General features: G+C 42.9%; 3 protein-coding genes across 4 annotated transcripts in view; all 3 read right to left on the bottom strand.

The window, feature by feature from the left end:
• Positions 1-262: 262 nt before the first annotated feature.
• LOC139219830 (protein SPMIP1) lies at positions 263-3,434 on the bottom strand. The gene is made up of 5 exons (XM_070851821.1): positions 3,358-3,434; positions 2,274-2,455; positions 1,964-2,141; positions 1,587-1,689; positions 263-504 (listed from the first exon to the last, which is right to left on the bottom strand). The coding sequence occupies exons 2-5, from the start codon at positions 2,450-2,452 to the stop codon at positions 386-388; spliced, it is 579 nt and encodes a 192-aa protein (XP_070707922.1). The 5' UTR covers positions 2,453-2,455; positions 3,358-3,434; the 3' UTR covers positions 263-385.
• A 1,871-nt stretch (positions 3,435-5,305) lies between these two features.
• On the bottom strand, positions 5,306-6,856 carry LOC139210343 (nuclear factor 7, ovary-like). The gene has a single exon (XM_070840375.1). The coding sequence runs from the start codon at positions 6,698-6,700 to the stop codon at positions 5,306-5,308; it is 1,395 nt and encodes a 464-aa protein (XP_070696476.1). The 5' UTR covers positions 6,701-6,856.
• Positions 6,857-7,145: 289 nt separating this feature from the next.
• The window catches only part of flnbl (filamin B, like), a 62,701-nt gene continuing 56,126 nt past the window's right edge, over positions 7,146-13,720 (bottom strand). For both annotated transcript variants that reach the window (XM_070840207.1, XM_070840217.1), the window contains 8 exons: positions 13,409-13,675; positions 12,692-12,829; positions 12,485-12,600; positions 10,355-10,487; positions 10,075-10,251; positions 9,702-9,920; positions 9,154-9,363; positions 7,146-8,842 (listed from right to left, as the gene is read on the bottom strand). In XM_070840207.1, coding sequence (XP_070696308.1) covers positions 8,655-8,842; positions 9,154-9,363; positions 9,702-9,920; positions 10,075-10,251; positions 10,355-10,487; positions 12,485-12,600; positions 12,692-12,829; positions 13,409-13,675 — 1,448 coding nt within the window. In that variant the 3' untranslated portion in view covers positions 7,146-8,654. The remainder of the gene's footprint in view (positions 8,843-9,153; positions 9,364-9,701; positions 9,921-10,074; positions 10,252-10,354; positions 10,488-12,484; positions 12,601-12,691; positions 12,830-13,408; positions 13,676-13,720) is intronic.

Here is a 13,720-nt window from a genome sequence, read left to right as displayed (position 1 = left end):
CTCTTTCAGTTGTTGTCTGACATCTCACTAAGTAGGTAAGTAAGTCAGAGTCACAAAAAACAAAGTAATTAAGCTCAAAAAACATAGAAAGGTGGTAAAACAGAACAAAAATTGGTGTCATTTTGATATAAATATCGAAAGTGGTAAGAGATACACTCCCTAATTTTGTTGGAGAAACTTCGAATGCCAGGATTTTATTTTGCGCCCCAAAATTTGCCAGACTGGTTTATTATTCTCCCAAATGACATGTAGTGAGGGGACGTTTTAGGATTTAGTAGCGCTGGTAACCCAAAAAAAAAAGGAGGTGTTTTAAAACAAACCAGGATTTAGCTTGTTACTTGGGAGCCTGTTCGCTGTTCTACCTCTGGTGTCTGAAGGCTGAATTTCAGGCCAGTGTGTCGGTGGCTGACGGGCTGCTGAATACACCATTCCTGGTGTAGAAGGTGTTTTTCACCACCGACGACTTGGCGCGGGACGGAGTTCTGTAATCCAGAGTGTAGTCACCTGTGGATCCAGGCAGACTCCATTAATCTGGAGAAAACAAATGATCTAGAACAAAGAGAAAATGTTGAATGATGGAGGATGATGGCTATAAACAGGCAGGGTGATTAAGAGTAACCAGAGGTTCCCATCTGTGTTTCTGAGTGAAAAGAATTAGACACATTTACTACATTAAATCTGGATATTTCTGTGGGCGTCCTGATACATTTTGAGGTGTTAAGTTTGTGTGAGCTGCAGGGGCTTTTAGGGTCAAAGCACTTTCCCTGGCAATGTTCTCCAAACAGCCAGGGAGTTTACAAACAGAATATTCTGTGAAGAAGCAAGAAGTTAACAAGTGTTATTGAAAGAATGTCATAGACCAAACATGGCTCCAAGCTTTGCTATACAGTTCGTCAGTGGTGAAGAAGAAATGTTGTGTTTAAGGGTAATAAACCTAAAAAACAAGCACGAGGAGATGGTCTGTCCATGAGACCATGAAGGCCTCTGTGGTCTATCGATGAGGGGTCAAGTTCAGCCAATCTACCCTCAAACTCCAAACTGAGATTAACCCCTTGAAGGTCCTCAGAAATAATCACGTTAAAGATCCTTACACACATAAATGTGTATGCATAAAAACAAGCCATAAAAATGTTAAAAATCTTTCTTTTTTTTAAATTTTTTTTAAATAGTTTTTTAGACCAGCATCAGCCCTAATCATACATATCAAATTTTAATTAGTTTTTTAAAAAATTAACCCTTAAATTGCCATGTTTTTGTCATGATGCGCATCATTTTATGGTCTAAAATACACAAAAAATACATGAAAAAAATTGAGAACTCTGAAAAATTCACCATCTTGCAAAATTATAAGCAATATGCATGAAAAACTGATAAAATATGCTAAAAATAAAAATCATAACACACTAGAAAGTGCTGAAGACCCTCAAAGGGTTAAATACAATAGATGCCTTGTCTCAGAAATTGGGAGGTGCCACAACAACTTGGTTAAGCACTTCACATTAAAGGCGCAATGATGTCACATTTGAAGGATGCACATAAACAAAGCTTAACCGACAGAGGTGAAGCAGACTGTTCCCCAAACTTACCCAGCCTCCACCCATACTCCCAGGATGAGAGCAGAGGGAAGGCAAACTTCTCCTCAGGTCTAATCTGGCCACGTCTGCGCAGGTACAGACTCCGTCCTTTACCCTGCACAGGACAGTTTGTTTAGAATGACTTTTGAACATATCTTGTTTAACGTTTATTTTCTGGCAGGTCAAAAAATACAGTAAGGTGCGCATAATAATGGTAATTACTTTATTTGACCCCTTGGACAAATTCAGTTTTTCACTCTATTAGTAATTTTACACACACACACACACACACACACACACACACACACACACACGCACACTTCTACTCAACTGTATGTTGGTACGTCAAACTAATGTAAAAGGACATTAATAGTCACAGCGATTCGTACGTGATGAGAGGAGTCCTGATAGAGAGCGTGTCTGGTCTGGGGAGAAACTGGCCTCATCTGGGGGGCCACACTGAGCCGCCCCTCCCCGTCCACAGAGGGCATGGAAGGAGGCAGAGGAGGAGGAGGAGGAAGGTCGCTCTGCTTCTCAGGTGTCCTGGTAACAGGAGGCAGGACAGCACTGGTGGGTGGAGCACAAGATTAATGTGAATTATCAATAGTTTAGGAGGAAGTTATTTAACTTCATAAAGGCCTCTGACGTCTAACACTGTTCTGTTTTACAGCACAGACACACTCAACTCTTTCTGCTCACCGGCTGTCAGCAGGCAGATGGGGCAGCAGAGTTGGCTCTGTGCTCTCTCTGTTTCCAGGATCGTGGCAGGTTGGGTAAAGCTTAGCATAGCGGCTCTTCCAGGCCAAACGGGTCAACATCTCCTTCTGGATCTGCTCTCGGTAGCAGTTCTGGCTCTGAGTCGTCAGCAAGCAACGCATGTCCTGCAAGGAGGCTTAATTTAACCACTCAGTTTACCATTTTGGCACAGTTTTATACAGAGTTATGTCTTTATGAGACTACATTTAGGGGGATTTTAACATGAACGACTAAAAGAAGCTTTGTTGGTCAGTGTTAGTTCTCTACTAAGGAAATGGTGTCAAATGGTTATTCATTGACAGTGTTGCTGAGTGACTGGTGGAGCTGTCCAAACCATGCATGGACATGAAACTCACCCCACTGTATCATCAGTACAAAAGATTAGCATAAAAACTGAAGGAGGGAAGGCAACTACGACTCCTAATCTCACAAACAAAGTTGAAATAATTAAAGCTGCCAGTCATAACAGAAAACTACAGGACTGTTGCCTGGAGAGTCTAGTTCCTACCAACAGTCAGTGTTTGTTTCTTTAAAGGAAGACCACAATCTTTCTCTAACCTTAACCAAATACTGTCAATTGATTTAAATTAACCAAATCTTAACTATGTAGGTGGCAAATGAGAAAACAGTCACATGAATTGGGAATACTAAAAATCTCTATATATCCCCGTCTGATCAGAAAACACTGATGAGGGTCAACTTGAAAGGTAGCAACTGATTACATCTTTTGTCATTTGTTGGATAACTTTATGAATAATCCAAAACTTTGGTCAAATAAAACTGTCAAAGGTTTATGTTAGACATTCCTGTCACATACTGGATGAGTTTTCTTTGTCATCATGTTTGATCATTTTGTCTCTAGCCTGACACATCTCAAATTCGCACAAGTCTCAGTTTACTTTAGGATGATACTGCAAATGAGTTTGAAATGTAAAATGCCATTACCTACATAGTGGAGCTACTGCATTGCTGAAATCCCATTATGAAAGAATTAGATTAGATAATTGTTAAAGATATCTTCATTTACCTTTGGTGTGCCTGTTGCAGGACTGTGCAGGATAAGCCTCTCACTGTGGAAATGATATGTGGATCAGATGACGCTCTGTAACACAGGGAAACATGAGACACACACACACACACACACATCCTGTTCCTCCACCCCTACAAACCTGTAACACTAACCTAAATCTAATCCCTTTTCAATACTTGCAGCCTTTGAGCCTTTGAGCGGTGCCTTGTGTGGCCAGAAATGGTCAATATGGGATCTGACCATCTTAAATCCCTGGCGTTTAGAGTGATTATAGACCCATAATAGTGTCTGTATTAGTATTTTCCATTTTATGCTTACATAGTGACAATGAGAAATGTCATGTCTGACATATATACAAATAAATTATACATATATACAAATAAATTATAGCCACCATATATGAATAAATCATACCCAGGTTTTTTTTATATGAGGTCAGATATAACATTTAGTCAAACCCACAGCCAACTGATAACCTGTTGGTTTTTCAAAATGAGACAATGAATAACTGGATGTAAAATCCCAGATTTTACCAGATCATCTGGAAATGATGAATGAAAAACTACAGATTGTGGTTCTTGGGGACATAAGTTTTATTGACTACGTAATGACATTAATTGTTCATATCGCTGTGAGAATGTTATACAAGAAGAAAGAGAAAGAAGAAAAAGACTGGATCCTAACGTATGTGGTCTTTTTTGGACAGAATCGTCCCTATATAAATGTTTAAATCCTAATTCATAGTAATCAAGAAGTCCATTTACAATGTTCCTAATTTTTTTTTTTTTGTCTAATGATAACTTGTCTGCCTCCAGCCGGCCACGGTGCTGCGTGCACATTGAAATACACTTCCAAATACCACACAAGCCAGATATAAAACAGAGAGAATCCTGGATGAGCAGAGTTCCCCTAGGAATTACATTGATCTGGAGCTCTGTTTCACTTTAAATTGAATCTGTGGAGTCTGCAGCAGGTCAGATATTCCAGTAGGTGCCATCTGAGAGTGGACTTTGCCCTTCTCTGTGGTTTTACCGGCCAGAGTAAGAACAACAGACCTCGTCTCCTGGTCTGTTTCAGGTAACTTAGAGAATGGGTGGGGTTGTGTCAGAGCAGCCAAAGTGTCTGTGCTGGTGGAGGCGAGCAGGCGGGACATTATGCAGCACATATGAAGTTAAATGTTCGTATCAGCTGATGATCAGACAGCGGCAGGTTGTGTGGAAGAGTAATAATTCTTGTTGACGATGAGTTGTGTTGTGAGCTAGAAACAGTTATTAACATTTATAATATCATATTGTCCTTAATTGGACACTAACATCGCCTGGCCAAACACCTGGATGGATTATGGGACAGATCTTGTATTTACCATTAGCTGTATTCTTCAAACTGACTGTTGACTGAGAGTCAACTCAACACAACATATTTTATGACAAAAATACCCCAAATCCACTCATTGTGTATTTCTGGTTCCTGCTATGTCTTCAAAATACAATAGAATAAAAGCCTTCAAAACACTTACCAGACTTACTATATTAAAAGTAAGATACTCAGAAATATTTAATATGCATCTGAGAGAATTTCTGTCTTTTTGTTTTGTTTCATCCCTTGGAGCAAATACATGAAACATTTTTGACAACATTTTGGACCAACCAGGGTGATTTCTTCAAATAGGTTTTTCCATGTGTCAGACAAAGCCACGGCAAAATGTAACAGTCTATATGTGATTAATGTTCAACTATGTAACAGCTCAAATATAACCCATATAAATAGATTCTGTGTTGATTATGCACCAAGCCAGTAGTTCAAGAAGTTATTTATGGAAAGATGTGCTTTTTGTTAACATATATCGAATAATCAATTAAGAGAAAAGCCTTGAAAGATGCATCCCTTAACAGTTATCTATTCTGCGTACTCATCATCACCATCATCATCCTGTAAACAGCCACATCTACATGCTCTGCTTTACTGTCACAGATTTCCTCACTGCTAATATTTTCAGTGGGAGTTTATTCAGGTTGCTAATGTATGGAACGAGCCTCTCAGTGAAAGTGTGTGTGATAGTGTGTATGTGTGTGTTAGTATCAGGATCAGAGAATGACAGCTTTCCTCTCTCCAAGTCCACATGAATTCTGATCCTCTGGAGCTTCTTCTCCAAAAAGAGAACGGTGGAGAGTTCTGGTAGTGAGCGTACTGAGTATTGACCTCTATAGAACCCCACCCTCCACAATCCAGATATTGGCTCTCCCTTCCTGTGGACAGACTCTGCTAACACGCCAACTTTCCAGTCTGTACTGTCTCCAACCTCGACATCCCATGTGTGAGTCCCTGAGTCAAAGCCCTCAGAGCCGAGGACGATGGGATAGTAGTCAAACCTCTCTGGGTTTTCAGGAACCTGCTGTTTCTCTCCACATCTCACACTGGTCAGGTCATCAGACAGGAGGAGGTGTGGATGAGCAGAGTTTGGGTCCAGAATCACAGGAGTGTAGGAGACCACCTCCTTCATCTTGTTCCAGATGTTGAAGCTCAGGTTGCCCAGGTGTTTGGCCACGTCTATCAGAGCTCCTGAGAGCAGCTGTGGATCCTCCAGCAGGGGGCGCTGCTGGATTCTTTCCACTGCAGCCTTGTAGTTGAGCAGGAATGAGACGTCTTCAGCTCTCAGCTCCTCCTCTGTGGCTCTGATGGTGTCTGAAAGAGCTGCTGTGTCTCTGCTCAGAGCCTCAGTCTTCTCCTTCATCACCTGACTCTTCTGCTCCTCTTCCTCCCTCAGAGCAGAGATCCTGGCCTCCTCTTCCTCTTGTAGGAAGTGACGAAGCTTCTTAAACTGCTCCTTAATCAGCCTCTCTGTGTTCTGGGCCTGAACCTTAATGTGTTCTGCTGTTTGGTCACAGTTTCCTTTAACTTGTTCAAAGAGCTTCAGTTTGTCCTGTAGGGGCTTCAGGGACTTCTGGAGCTCCTCTCTAAGATCCAGTGCAGCTTCATCAATCGGTCTGAATCTGTGGTTGATGTGTGTTTTTGAGTCTCGACAGACGACACAAACTGGCTGCTGATGATCCAGACAGAAGAGTCTGAGTTTCTCAGAGTGCAGACTGCAGAGAGCCTCTGGATCTCTCTGATGCCTTTGCAGTAAGAAGGTCTCACACAGGTTCTTTAACACCAAGTTACAGGGTGGATCACTTTGCAGAGATATTTTCTTACAAACTGGACACTCCTGTAGTTGTTTCTCCCTCCACCATGTGTGCAGACAGGCTTTACAGAAGCTGTGAGTACACGACAGGAACACAGGATCTCTGAAGATGTCCTGGCAGACAGCACAGGAGAGATCCTTCTCAGACTGGTGAGACATTTTTTCTCTCGTGTGAAGCTGATAACCAGACAGGCAGAGCGAGACAACAGGAAGTCAGTAAGTTGTTGCTCCACTTTCGCTACGATTTCCTTCAACGTTCCCTTAAACTCACTTTCACTTTGAGTCGTGGCTCCAATAAAGTTGAAATTCAACGTCTGGAACAGGTACTGTAGAAGTGTCAGTCTGTCAGTAGTGCAGCACTCACTCCTGTAACGGTCCTTTCTGGGTACAAGGCGTGGTGAAGGTGAATTTTATTGTCTGCCTCTCGTCGTTTGTGTTTTTTCAGACTTCCTGGTTTATCTGGTGAGTCAGAGAATAGGTGGAGCTTTTTCAGACTTAGAATGTGTTTTATTTTAAAGAGTTTTCTCCATATTACAATGGAAACCAGTAGCTTTTAACAGCAGAATAGAAGAAAAGAAAAGAAACAAAAAGACTAAAGTCAATCTTCGTAATTCCAGTTGATTTTAATTATCAAATGTACATCATCTCAGGGTTTAGTTTCACATTAAAACACCCATTCACTAATACAAAATGATAAGGTTTTTTTCCCCATACAAAAATCCTCTCATCCCTTAAGTATCAAAAGTAGCAATGATTAGGCAACAACTTCCCGGTAAGACATTAAGACAGATTCATCCACATTTACACACAAACTGAAAATCTAACCTCTAATTCTTCAGCTCAGATCTGCAGTGACTGACATCAGATCAGAGCTGAGCCTTAAAGTTAAAAGTCAGATTTGTTTGTGTGAAAACGCAGCTGAAGGGACAAAAGAAAACAGCAATGAACCCAAAAACTCCAGCACATAGTTAAGTAGTCTGTATTACAGTGCAGGAACCAGTAGTGTGAAGGCAGCTTTAACAGTCGTTGATTCATTATGGCAACAGTTCGAACTCTAATGGGATTCTGGGCGCTAAAGATTAAGAGCAAGAATTCTACAATAAACATCAGTAGTCGTGAACAGTTTGACGCTTCCAGTCTGTCATTTTAAAGAAACACCATATTGACAGTAAACCAAACACAGAACTCCAGTTTTCTTCTTAGAATTGAGATGTTGAGACATTTGTTTCGTTCACAGCTCTTCATAATTGTGGAGGGAGACGTTCTGCAGAGATTTGGTCATAATTGGCTGGTTCTCTGTGGCAGCAGGTGGACCAGAGAAAACTGAGGGATTTGACAGGACTCAGAAGCTGGTCTTATGGCTCACTGGTGCACAATCAGTGTCTCTCATTTTCATTTTGGCCCTGGCACTGTGTAACCTGAAGCAAGGTTCTGTGTAATTCCAGTTATTTTTCTCAACGTCAGCATTTAAAAGTCTGGCTCCGTCCATCTCAGTCCAAACCTTTCCCCAAATCTAGTTTTAACATTTTGGGAACACACAGAGACACTGAGCTGCCACCAGATAACTTCTCCTGTAGAACCAGCAAGCTTTTAATTTACCAATCAAGCATAAAAACTACTGTCAAGTGCAAAATTTGTCGATTGATAATTTGAGGGCAGCAAAAATCAACAGATGAGATCTCTTTACCAATCAGGTCATTTCTTTTTCCATTTTATTTACAGCTCCAGCTTTATTCCAGATAACAGTATCCACTTACCAGTTTGCCTCCATGATTCACTGCTGAGAACGTGTCCAACTAACACTGAGACTCATAAACAGATGAGTTAATTTTCCCTTCTCCTCAATTTCATAGGGGCTTTAAAAACTGACTTGTTTCCTTTTTGAACGGCAGTTTGGCAGATTGAAAAACATTTCAACAAGTACACCAATTTTAAATCGGGGCAGAAGATCCTTGAAACGTGAGATTTCAACTGAACACATCCGAAAAACAAAATTAGCACACGTAGCTTTGTTAAGCAACTTTGACAGCCGTTTGCAGCGCAGCTAATGTGTCCACTCGTACAGGGATGCAAAATGGTGCCGGAGGAGAGACGGCGGGTTTTTCTTGGCGCATCACGGCACGGTGACGTGGAAGGGGGAGCCTGGGATGTGGTCGTCGCCCCACTTGACCGCCAGGATGTAGTTGCCCCGCTCCTTCAGCAGGTAGCTCACATTGTACTGCAGGTTGCCCAAGTGTTTGACCAGAACCTCCTCACAGGGGACTTGGGGACCGTGCACACCCACCAGGAGCATGTTCTTACCTGGGAAGAGGAGGGGAGGGCAAGTAAAGTATCTGAACATCAGTGTTGTTAAAAGTGTTAATGATGTTTACATCAGGATGTATCTGATAATTAAGGTTACTGATAATTACAAATCTTCCCAGACATCTGATGCCAACTTACAGTTAAAATCCTTTAAAATCAAGTCAAAACTGTTGAGTGGGTGAAAAATGGAGTTATGATTCTTAGATTCTTACCACTAGTGGGACCTGCGGGACTATTTATTTGTAAGCTGAAGACAAACCTCCGAACAGAAAGCAGTGACATCATGTTGTGGGTGGAGTCTTCCTTACCAGCCTTGCTGCAGTCAACAGAAAAGCTGCTCCTCTGGCCCACGAAGGCCTTGCTGAGACCAGGGCCTCGGCTCAGCACCTTGCTGGCGTCGGAGACGGCCGTCCTAGGCATGGCACTCTGGGTGAAGCTGCTGCTGGATGCCCTCACTGCCGGATCCACCGTTAGAGTTGACGTCTCGCTGGCGTTGGTCACATTCACCAGCCGAGGACCTAAGAGAGGGGAAAAAAACCCCAAACAATCAGGTAAAAATCACTTTTAATAAAACCCTTTAAAGTGCTTTGCAGAGCAGGAGAGTAGACCATAGTGAAAGAAAAAAGACTGGATGCTAAAAAATGACTTTCCATAAAATCCTTTGTGTTTTTTTCCATTTGAGTCATACTTTAATGACGTGTTTGCTGTTTACTGCTGATGTTTTAGACCGATTTAGATATTTCTTGCTGTAAAACAGCTCTGGAGCTTTTAGAAATACACAGATGTGATGAGCCCACATGAGATGAAAATACACATACATTCATCACTAACACCTGGTTTGTATGCTGATGTTTACCTGTGACTTTGGCCTTGAAGGGACTGCCGGTGATGTGGTTAGGTCCTCCATATTTGATGCTGATCAGGTAGTTTCCAGGTGCCATGGGAGTGTACAGGACTTTGTAGCCCTCTGGAACCTCCTGGCAGTCCATCTTTACCTTGGACGGCCCCTCGATGGTCACGGCCAAGGCCCCGGGGCCCGCCTTAGTGTTGTTGATGATGAACTCTGACTGGGTACCTGCAACATTTAAAAAAAAAAAAAAAAAACAGTTTTACAACTAACGGCTATTTTCAGTGAGTTGTGGTTATTTTGTTGAATGTACAAAACTTCTTTTCAAATTCATAAATTATATTCAGATATTCTGATTTTGTTATTTATACAGGTAACCCACCTGTCGTGCCTCTCTCCAGTCCAGCTCCATACGCTGAGACCAGACCGGGCTCTCCGGTCTGTCCTGGTTCCCCGACTCGGACCTGGAAAGGACTCCCGGGGATGTGAGAGCCGTTGAACTTGACGTCGATGGAGTGGACACCGTTCTCCCTGGGGATGAAGCGGACAGCGTACTTGTCTGGAGGACAGAGCAGAGGGATGTGGTTATCAGCACCAATAGCACAGATTTGGGGGACTTTTGTCCTCGACACTATATATTCATAAAAAACACACACACACACCTCTTTCCAGCTCGGTGACGACACACTCCTCCAGAGCTCCAGAGGGGCTGTGGACTTTGGCGGACATCTTGCCCTGCGCTCCATTTAGACGCACCGCAAAGGATGCTGGGTGATTCACCTTCAGACCAGACTCCTACCGAGGTGGGACACACACACAGTTACCGTACAGGGCTGGACAGTTTGACACCAGGGAAGAACATAACGTAGACACACACACACACAAATACGCACTTACTTTTTAGTGGAGTGAAGTGCAGCCAACAAAATACTGTGTTCCTGTTCAAAGTTCCTTTACTATTATAGCATCATACTGACTTTGTTCTACTCTTACCTGAGCTCCTGGTGGTGCAGCTCCAGCAGACAGAGGCCGACGGCCACAGTGAGCAGTTAGACACATCAATACTAAACTTCACTACAAACTGACTGTTATTAGAACAGACACAAATCAAGTTACTTCCTGTTCAGCCATAAAGCAGATCTGCTTACTCATTTGTGCAAATGGCCCACAGTGGCCAAATACAACCAGTGATATTAAAGGGATAGATTCTATGTACCAACACTAACTCATTATTCTTATTTAGAACCAATAAAGCAGCAGTCCATCAGTTGACTGTACAAGAAGAGCCAGATGTAACCAACATGTGAGTGTTGCAGACTGAACAGAGCAGAGGTTCATCTACTGCTACAGACAAACAAACTACAGTCACTAAAAGTACAGCAGGAGGCCTGCCGGGGCCAGCCTCCATCCGCTGTAGCTCGGCAACCAGGGAGCTGAGGATGCTGATGATGACGAAGATGATGGTGCTGTTAAAAGCCTTTAAATGAAACACAAGAGAAACACCAGCAGTTCCACACCAGACAGAAGAGGGATGACCAGAACCAGGCAAAATGGTCAAGAAGCAGCAGACTTCCTGACCCAGGATTTGTCTCATCTCCATTTTAAACAGAGGAAGTTCTCTCAACAACTGCCGGCCAGATTGAAATTAAAGTTCATGCCAATATCTGCGGTTTAATCCAGACCTTTCCTCAAGTACCACCATTACTACAAAACTTCATGGGAAGTATCGAAATCTCATCATTTAGTAAAAGTTGACGTTTTGTCCCGAGGGTGAAGCTAAGAGAAACATCACAGTGTGTCCAAAGTGGAAAGGATTCATTGTGGAGTCAAAACAACAAGTCAGTTAATCTATTAGTCGAATGACATAATCAGTAAAAACTATGAAAATCATTTCATTGTTTAGTTATCAAGCAAAAATGTTGATCAGTTTTTGGTTCCAGCTTCTCAAATGTCAGGATTATTTTTCTCTTCTACATGATTATAAATTCAGCAGGGTTTTTGTCTGGTCATTTGAAGACATTTTCTATCATAAATGGTATGATCAATCAGACACTAATGAAAATAATTGTTAGTAAGAGCCCTTGTTCATGCTTTACAGTGTGTCCTAACAAGAATGAACCATTTCCAATTTTGGCTCTCTGTGATGTTTCCTTTAGCACCTCTCTCTCTCTCTCTCTCTCTCTCTCTCTCTCTCTCTCTCTCGCTCTCTCTCTCAAGTGTCGACCTCACACAGAAACGCTGTTTGCCTGGCTGTGGTCACATCCGTGGGGCCAGCTGCATAAGAGAAAACTAAAGTACTTAAAGCTGAATAACTGAACAACTGCAAGGGTTCGACTGATGTAGGCTATTTAAGGCCAGCGCTTAGCCTGATGTTCAGTATCTTAACTGTTGTTCTTTTTCTGTGTGGAAAAAGCTCTGAAAACATGTTTAGACTATTGATTCACATTATGAAGCTGTGTTGAGTTTTAAAACATTACAAATGGGATTTCACTAAAATCAGTGAGTTGGGTCTTTCAGTACAGTAGTGTTTTAAGCAGCAGCACTTAGAAACTTGGTGTTATAATGACACTCGACAGAAACGAAGCCTTAAATGTTAACCAAGACTCAAAATGAAGCATTTTCTGTGTTTGATCAAATACCCACACCAGTGGAACCCTCACACCCAGTTCATCTGCTCTGTACAAGAGAACATCTCTCCTTGTTCCTGCCATCTCATTTTTATGCAGCTGTGCCCCAGAGCCCTTTAGCAAGGCAGGGCAGGCTGGATGTGGAGGTGTCTCCTCATGCCTCACCTGAAGGCCGGTAACAGTGAGGCGGCGAGCGTCGTTTGCTGGAGCGACAACAGGAACAAGGTAGGGGCTGTCGGGTATGTGCTGGTCGTTAAACTTCACTGAAATCTCATAATCACCTGGAGGGGAGGAGGGGAGAATGTGACTCAGAGAGAGACAGAGATTTATCAGTGCACATCTTGGGGCTAAAACTGTGTGAGTTTTCTCTACCGGGCTCCTGGGCGATGTAAGAGACGCCGCAGGATCCGTCTTTGCGGTCGTCAAAGGAGATCTCAGCCCTGCTGGGTCCCTCCACGGCGATGGCCAGACCGCCGGCCCCCGCCTCCCTCGTCCAGATACTGAACTCAGCTGGCGGGAGAGAAAGATGCAAGAAATCCTCAAAATTCACAGCAGCTTAAGTAACGTCATGTACGACAGAGCCAAGTCATGATTTATTAAGCAAGATCATCATTAATCACCTACTTCTGAATACACATTACCACTGGATGATTCATTAAGCATTACATTAACATTAAGCATTTTTTTATTATGTTCCGACAATCTATTGCTCATGTTAAAACAAGTTTTTAATGCTAAAGGGCGAATGTTGATCGTGTGAATTCTCTGAACACGGTGATCATGATCACGAAGTAGCAGAGAAGCAGAGACTGCAGCACTGAGAAGAGTGTTCATGTGTCCAAAACAACATGAGACGGATTCAATTTTATAACAGCGATTGTTTTGACACTAGCATCAATACTAAAAACAAGACTGATTTTTAGTTTCATCCTTCTCTGCAGAGGGATGTGATAAAGGCACACAGGCACGGGTGTGGCACGGACTTGTCCTTGTAGGTCAGGCATGTAGCTCTGATGTGAGGGTTAGAAACTATGGAATAATCAATTAGAAATCCCAATAAAAGGATACTGTGTGTGTGCGTTTGTGTACCTGGCTCTCCTGCCTGTGCTCCCTCCAGTCCCGGACCTCCTGCTCTGACCTTGGCGGCCCCGCCTTCTCCCAGTGGCCCCACGGTGAACTGGAAGGGGCTCCCCGGCACGTGCACACCCCTGTATCTCACACTCACGCTGTGCACACCCATCTCTGTGGGCACGAAGCGCACACAGTAGGTGTCGTTCCCCGCGGCGACCAGCTCGGCAGACTGACTGACTCCAGAGGGGGAAGTGACCTCGGCAGTGACGTCCTGCATGTCGATCGCTGAAAAGAGAGGCGCAGATTTTCATGTCTTTTTTTCTGTGTTCA

Source organism: Pempheris klunzingeri, chromosome 2, assembly GCF_042242105.1.
Source record: "Pempheris klunzingeri isolate RE-2024b chromosome 2, fPemKlu1.hap1, whole genome shotgun sequence".
Lineage (NCBI taxonomy): Eukaryota > Metazoa > Chordata > Actinopteri > Acropomatiformes > Pempheridae > Pempheris > Pempheris klunzingeri.
The sequence above is the reverse complement of the archived record's forward strand: the minus strand, read 5'-3'. Positions and strand labels throughout refer to the sequence as shown.

Excerpts from the sequence above, each read along its gene's own strand:
- LOC139210343 (XM_070840375.1), bottom strand. The coding sequence starts at position 6,700 with ATGTCTCACCAGTCTGAGAAGGATCTCTCCTGTGCTGTCTGCCAGGAC.
- LOC139219830 (XM_070851821.1), bottom strand. The coding sequence starts at position 2,452 with ATGCGTTGCTTGCTGACGACTCAGAGCCAGAACTGCTACCGAGAGCAG. Across the intron at positions 2,142-2,273 it reads CATCTGCCTGCTGACAGCCG|TGCTGTCCTGCCTCCTGTTA; the intron begins GTGAGCAGAAAG and ends TCCACCCACCAG. Across the intron at positions 1,690-1,963 it reads ATCAGGACTCCTCTCATCAC|GGTAAAGGACGGAGTCTGTA; the intron begins GTACGAATCGCT and ends TGTCCTGTGCAG.